This window comes from Nanorana parkeri, unplaced genomic scaffold (genome assembly GCF_000935625.1).
Source record: "Nanorana parkeri isolate BGI_ZX_2015 unplaced genomic scaffold, ASM93562v1 scaffold2394, whole genome shotgun sequence".
NCBI classification, from domain to species: Eukaryota; Metazoa; Chordata; class Amphibia; order Anura; family Dicroglossidae; genus Nanorana; species Nanorana parkeri.
Genome location: NW_017308662.1, coordinates 152584 through 159637, shown reverse-complemented (window position 1 = coordinate 159637; position 7054 = coordinate 152584). Strand labels below are relative to the sequence as shown.

Here is a 7054-nt window from a genome sequence, read left to right as displayed (position 1 = left end):
GCAGAGCAGAGTATTATAGGAGAGGAGAGTTATAGAGGAAGTCCTCCAGCAGAGTCCTCCAGCAGAGCAGAGTATATCAGGAGAGGAGAGTTACAGAGGAAGGAGAAGAGTCCTCCAGCAGAGCAGAGTATATCAGGAGAGGAGAGTTATAGAGGAAGGAGCAGAGTCCTCCAGCAGAGCAGAGTATATCAGGAGAGGAGAGTTATAGAGGAAGGAGCAGAGTCCTCCAGCAGAGCAGAGTATCTCAGGAGAGGAGAGTTATAGAGGAAGGAGCAGAGTCCTCCAGCAGAGCAGAGTCCTCCAGCAGAGTACTCAGGAGAGGAGAGTTATAGTGATGTATTGAATGATGATTGTCGGATATCTCTGTCTCTTCCAGCGGGCAGACTCAGTACTGGGACGCGGTCAGAGGACTGCGATGCCACCAAAAGTGAACCAACAGAGGAAGTCCCTGTTCACCCGGCCTCCTCTCCTCTCCCCTCCAATCACGAGGAGTCTTTCTCGGACGGCCTCCCTGATGAAGCAACGACCGCAGACAAGGACGGCGGTAAGAAGTGCCTCTGTTCTGTGTGCGGGAAACGTTTCAAGAGGAAGTTTGAGCTCGTCAACCACCTCAGGATTCACAGCGGCGAGAAGCCGTACGAGTGCCTGGACTGCGGGAGGCGTTTCACCCTGAGGTCGCACCTCGTCAAGCACAGGAAGGTGCACGCGGTTGACCGTCCCTTTTCGTGTCAGGAATGCGGCAAAGGCTTTACCCGGGAACTGGACCTTCTCAAACACCAGAAGATCCACACAGACGAGCGGCCCTTCCCCTGCCCCGAGTGCGGGAAGCGGTTCCTGTACAAGGAGCAGCTCACCCGCCATCTTCGGGTCCACACGGGAGAAAAACCCTTCCCGTGTTCCGTGTGCGGGAAACGCTTCTCGAATACCACCAACCTGGGCGCGCACCAGGTCGTCCACACGGGCGAAAAGCCGTACCAGTGCTCGGAGTGCGGCAAACATTTCACGCACCAGTCCAACCTCATCAAACACCGGGTGACGCACACCGGCCAGCAGCCGTACCCGTGCACCGAGTGCGGGAGGAGCTTCTCGCGGAAGATATGGCTGGCCAACCACCTGCGGACTCACACGGGCGAGCAGCCGTTCTCCTGCCCGGAGTGCGGCCAGCGCTTCGCCCAGAAGGCCTGGCTCATCATCCACCAGAGGACGCACACCGGCGAGCAGCCGCACGTGTGCTCCGAGTGCGGGAAGAGCTTCTCCCGCCGGTCCGGTCTCCTGTATCACAAAGTGGTCCACACCGGGGAGCAGCCCTTCGCCTGTTCAGAGTGCGGGAAAGCGTTCGCGCGCAAAGCTCACCTCGTCAGCCACCAGCGGCTCCACACCGGGGAAAAGCCGTTCTCCTGCCCCGTGTGCGGGAAGTTGTTCTCACAGAATTCGAACCTCTATTATCACCTGAGGGGTCATCACAAGTGACGCTGCAGGAAGGAGACTGCAAATCGTCTCATTTTATCATCAGATCTAAATAAAGTTTGTCATCCCCGTCCCTTCCTTCACATTATCGTGTTTTATTGTAATAGAGACCAGGAGGTTGTGTATAAGAAGACACGGCCATATACCTGGGAACTTGCCGGATCTGGCCCGACAACGCCGTCTTTTATCTTCCACTAATAAGCAGTCTTTCAAGGAGTGGGAAAGGCTTTACCTAGAAAGCTTTTTTTCCTGAACCATCGCAGGATCCGTACGGGGGGAGGCCACTCAACTATTCCGAGTGTGGAAAGTGTTTCAGAGTGGAAAGTGTTTGTCCAAGAAGGCCAATCTTCGGAAACCCCTGAAGGTCTATACGTTGTGAGGAGGACATTTGTATTTATTTTCATATGTTTCTGTAAAAGGTAGAAGGAAGGTGAGAAAGGAGTGAGGGGGAAAGGTTGAACAAGGTATTGTTGTCCATGTGGAAAACTTACCAGCGAGCTGGTAAGTAATCAGTTTAGCCCAACATCCTCCCAATCCAGGCACACGCTACATACACATGAGCTGCCGCCACCCACAACTTACAGGCTCGGGAAGTAAGCTTACCCCTGACACCCCTGGTCAGTTCTCCAGTAGAGACGAGCGATCTGGCCTGGGTTTGGCAAACGTCCAAGCAAGCCAGACCTGTATCCTAGCAACCAATGATGCTGTGCAAGGCGATAGTTGCTAGGGTGATAGCATCTGGACATCACAGCATCATTGGTTGCTAGGATGCTAGTGGCTGGGTCTCAAAGAATCATTGGTTGCTAGGACTCTAGTGGCTGGGCCTCAAAGAAACATTGGTTGCTAGGACGCTAGTGGCTGGGTCTCAAAGAATCATTGGTTGCTAGGGCGCTAGTGGCTGGGTCTCAAAGAATCATCTGTTGCTAGGACGCTAGTGGCTGAGTCTTAAAGAATCATTGGTTGCTAGGACGCTAGAGGCTGGGCCTCAAAGAATCATCTGTTGCTAGGACGCTAGTGGCTGAGTCTTAAAGAATCATTGGTTGCTAGGACGCTAGTGGCTGAGTCTTAAAGAATCATTGGTTGCTAGGACGCTAGTGGCTGAGTCTTAAAGAATCATTGGTTGCTAGGACGCTAGTGGCTGAGTCTTAAAGAATCATTGGTTGCTAGGACGCTAGTGGCTGAGTCTTAAAGAATCATTGGTTGCTAGGACGCTAGTGGCTGAGTCTTAAAGAATCATTGGTTGCTAGGACGCTAGTGGCTGAGTCTTAAAGAATCATTGGTTGCTAGGACGCTAGTGGCTGAGTCTTAAAGAATCATTGGTTGCTAGGACGCTAGTGGCTGAGTCTTAAAGAATCATTGGTTGCTAGGACGCTAGTGGCTGAGTCTTAAAGAATCATTGGTTGCTAGGACGCTAGTGGCTGAGTCTTAAAGAATCATTGGTTGCTAGGACGCTAGTGGCTGGGGCTCAAAGAATCATTGGTTGCTAGGACACTAGTGGCTGGGTCCTAAAGTATCATTGGTTGTCAGCACACCAAAATGTAAACAATGCAAACTTTATATAGAATAAACAGATAATATTACATACAATCCGAGCACCAACATTCAGGAATGACAAATACAACGCTGATATGTCCTATAAGAATGGGGCCTATACCCGGGTACAGGGCTCAAAATTTCCACTCGCCCCCTCGCAAATTGCGAGTGAAAATTGCGTGGGGGCGAGTGGAAATGAAGCTATCGTGTCTGGCACTGTCACCGACAGAAGCGGCTGCTGGTCCAGCCATAGATCATCGGATCAGCAGCTCCTCCTCAGAGCGCAGAGCTGACTAGAGGAAGTGTCATGGCTGCCTGCACATGCTCAGTGCAAGTTTTCTTTCCCGGAGAGTGTCAGCGTCAGTGTTCCCCCGGCAACCCGTGTCTCTGAAACCCGAGCTTTCTCCTGTCACTGTGAGTAAACTCTGCAGAAGTTAGAGCAGTGATTAACCCCTACTGTGCCACAGGATCTATACAGTTTGGACACACAAATGTATTGATTAATATGAGCAAATGTGTTTGTGTAATGCTGCGTGTAATGCTGCGTGTATGCCCTGCGTGTAATGCTGCATGTATGCCCTACGTGTAATGCAACTTCCGGTACGCGGCCACCTGGCCTCCTGAAATGGGACTTCCGGTACGCGGCCACCTGGCCTCCTGAAATGGGACTTCCGGTACGCGGCCACCTGGCCTCCTGAAATGGGACTTCCGGTACGCGGCCACCTGGCCTCCTGAAATGGGACTTCCGGTACGCGGCCACCTGGCCTCCTGAAATGGGACTTCCGGTACTCGATATTTGGTATCGGCGAGTACCGGAAAAAAACTATCGGTACCAAAATACCGGTATCGGTGCATCCCTACTGTTCCCTAAGCTGACACAAGCTAAGTAATTCCAAAGCAAAAAGGGGGCACTGTGTTCCTTTAAATAATAAAACTGCAAGTGTGCTCTGCAACAGAAGAGTCACCTGATGAGACCTGGTCAGGTGACCTTAACTCTCATACATCTGAGAAATATATATATATCTTACTATGGGGTTTCCTAACCTTTTAGCAGGGACAGGAAGCATATTCTATGAAAAAGGAAGAATCTGTTTGTAACAGAACTCTATGGTAGTGGCTGAACATTAATGTAAACAAAACCACAGAAGGTGTATACAAGAACAGTTCCCTACGATTGGTTGCTTGGACGCTAGTGTCTGGGTCTCAAAGAGTCATTGGTTGCTAGGACGCTGGTCTCTGGGCCTCAAAGAGTCATTGGTTGCTAGGATGCTAGTGGCTGGGTCTCAAAGAATCATTGGTTGCTAGGGCGCTAGTGGCTGGGTCTCAAAGAATCATTGGTTGCTAGGTCACTAGTGGCTGGGTCTCAAAGAATCATTGGTTGCTAGGACACTAGTAAATGAGTCTCAAATAATCATTGGTTGCTAGGATGCTATTGGCTGGGTCTCAAAGAATCATTGGTTGCTAGGACGCTAGTGTCTGGGTCTCAAATAATCATTGGTTGCTAGGACGCTAGTGGCTGGGCCTCAAAGAGTCATTGGATGCTAGGACGCTAGTAGCTGGGTCTCAAATAATCATTGGTTGCTAGGATGCTAGTGGCTGGGCCTCAAAGAGTCATTGGATGCTAGGACGCTAGTAGCTGGGTCTCAAAGAATCATCGGTTGCCAGGACGCTAGTGGCTGGGTCTCAAAGAATCATTGGTTGCTAGGATGCTAGCGGCTGGACTGCATATTGTCACTGGTTGCTAGGATGCAGGTGGGTGCACCACAGCGACCAATGAAGCTGTGTGGCCACCAGTGCCATTGGCTTGCTAAGACAGTGGCGGCCCCACAGCATCATAGATCGTCATGTTGGAACTGCCTTTGTCCTACCAACCAATGAGGCTGTGCAACCCGCTAGTTGCTAGGAAAATAGCATCTGGGCCTCACAGTGTTATTGGTTGGTTGGGAGATAGTGGCTGGGTCTCAAAGAAGCATTGGTTGCTAGGATGCTAGTGGCTGGGGCACACAGTGTCATTGGTTGCTAGGATGCAGGTAGGTGCACCATACCGACCATACCGAAACGCGTTGGATGTTTTTTTAAACATGTTTTGGCGATAATATCTTATTGTGATGCCTACACTTTTTTTGGACCAATGGGATACCTTTGAAGATGGAGAGCTGCCTCCTTAGACTAAAGTTCATACTAGAGCTAGGACCAGAGCTCCACCAACTGTTACCCTGACCTCAGAGCCCCCCGGGGACACCAAATAGCCATTACGTTGAGATCTCCATCACCACAAAGCAGAAGATGTCCTCTCCTCAGTCTGTCACCACACAGCTCCAACTGTCCAAGTGCCCATTATGAGGAGCTCCCACCATCCCTGTGCTGAGTTCCCGGGTCTGTACCCCCGCTGTGCCCATTATGAGGAGCTCCCACCTTCCCTGTGCTGCGTTCCCGGGTCTGTACCCCCGCTGTGCCCATTATGAGGAGCTCCCACCTTCCCTGTGCTGCGTTCCCGGGTCTGTACCCCCGCTGTGCCCATTATGAGGAGCTCCCACCTTCCCTGTGCTGCGTTCCCGGGTCTGTACCCCCGCTGTGCCCATTATGAGGAGCTCCCACCTTCCCTGTGCTGCGTTCCCGGGTCTGTACCCCCGCTGTGCCCATTATGAGGAGCTCCCACCTTCCCTGTGCTGCGTTCCCGGGTCTGTACCCCCGCTGTGCCCATTATGAGGAGCTCCCACCTTCCCTGTGCTGCGTTCCCGGGTCTGTACCCCCGCTGTGCCCATTATGAGGAGCTCCCACCTTCCCTGTGCTGCGTTCCCGGGTCTGTACCCCCGCTGTGCCCATTATGAGGAGCTCCCACCTTCCCTGTGCTGCGTTCCCGGGTCTGTACCCCCGCTGTGCCCATTATGAGGAGCTCCCACCTTCCCTGTGCTGCGTTCCCGGGTCTGTACCCCCGCTGTGCCCATTATGAGGAGCTCCCACCTTCCCTGTGCTGCGTTCCCGGGTCTGTACCCCCGCTGTGCCCATTATGAGGAGCTCCCACCTTCCCTGTGCTGCGTTCCCGGGTCTGTACCCCCGCTGTGCCCATTATGAGGAGCTCCCACCTTCCCTGTGCTGCGTTCCCGGGTCTGTACCCCCGCTGTGCCCATTATGAGGAGCTCCCACCTTCCCTGTGCTGCGTTCCCGGGTCTGTACCCCCGCTGTGCCCATTATGAGGAGCTCCCACCTTCCCTGTGCTGCGTTCCCGGGTCTGTACCCCCGCTGTGCCCATTATGAGGAGCTCCCACCTTCCCTGTGCTGCGTTCCCGGGTCTGTACCCCCGCTGTGCCCATTATGAGGAGCTCCCACCTTCCCTGTGCTGCGTTCCCGGGTCTGTACCCCCGCTGTGCCCATTATGAGGAGCTCCCACCTTCCCTGTGCTGCGTTCCCGGGTCTGTACCCCCGCTGTGCCCATTATGAGGAGCTCCCACCTTCCCTGTGCTGAGTTCCCGGGTCTGTACACCCGCTGTGCTCATTATGATGAGCTCCCACCTTCCCTGTGCTGCGTTCCCGGGTCTGTACACCCGCTGTGCCCATTATGAGGGGTTCCCACCATCCCTACGTTGAGTTCCCGAGTCTGAGTTGAGTTCCTCACATATCAGGAAAGACTGCAGGAACTCAATATGTCCAGTCTGGAGAAAAGAAGGGAAAGGATGGACATGACTGGAACCTATAGATACATGAAGGTTGTGAAGAAGGTTTAGGAGGACGGGATCTTCAGTATGGAACACCAAGAACACGAGGAGATGACCTCAAACCAACAGGAGGAACGTTCAAAACTGACCTCAGAAAGTATCATTTTACCAATGGACTAGGTAATGGTTGGGTCGGACTTCCAGGAGAGGTGGAGACTCAGTCACCAGGAAGTGAACATAAACATTTGGGGACAATCATAGATCTGTACTCAAAAAGGTACAAAAACAATCAAAAATTAGCCAAAAACACAAAAAGTTGCCGTAGACGGATGGAGATCTTGGTCTTCGATGTGCGTAATATTCTCCGATATAAACCAATACAAAATCAATCTCCGATC

General features: G+C 52.5%; 1 protein-coding gene across 1 annotated transcript in view; it reads left to right on the top strand.

Moving 5' to 3' along the window:
- Positions 1 to 376: 376 nt before the first annotated feature.
- The window catches only part of LOC108801584 (oocyte zinc finger protein XlCOF7.1-like), a gene marked incomplete at its 5' end in the record, with an annotated part of 65728 nt that continues 59050 nt past the window's right edge, over positions 377 to 7054 (top strand). The window contains one exon of the mRNA XM_018573476.1: positions 377 to 1466. Within this exon, the coding sequence (XP_018428978.1) occupies positions 377 to 1466 (1090 nt within the window). The remainder of the gene's footprint in view (positions 1467 to 7054) is intronic.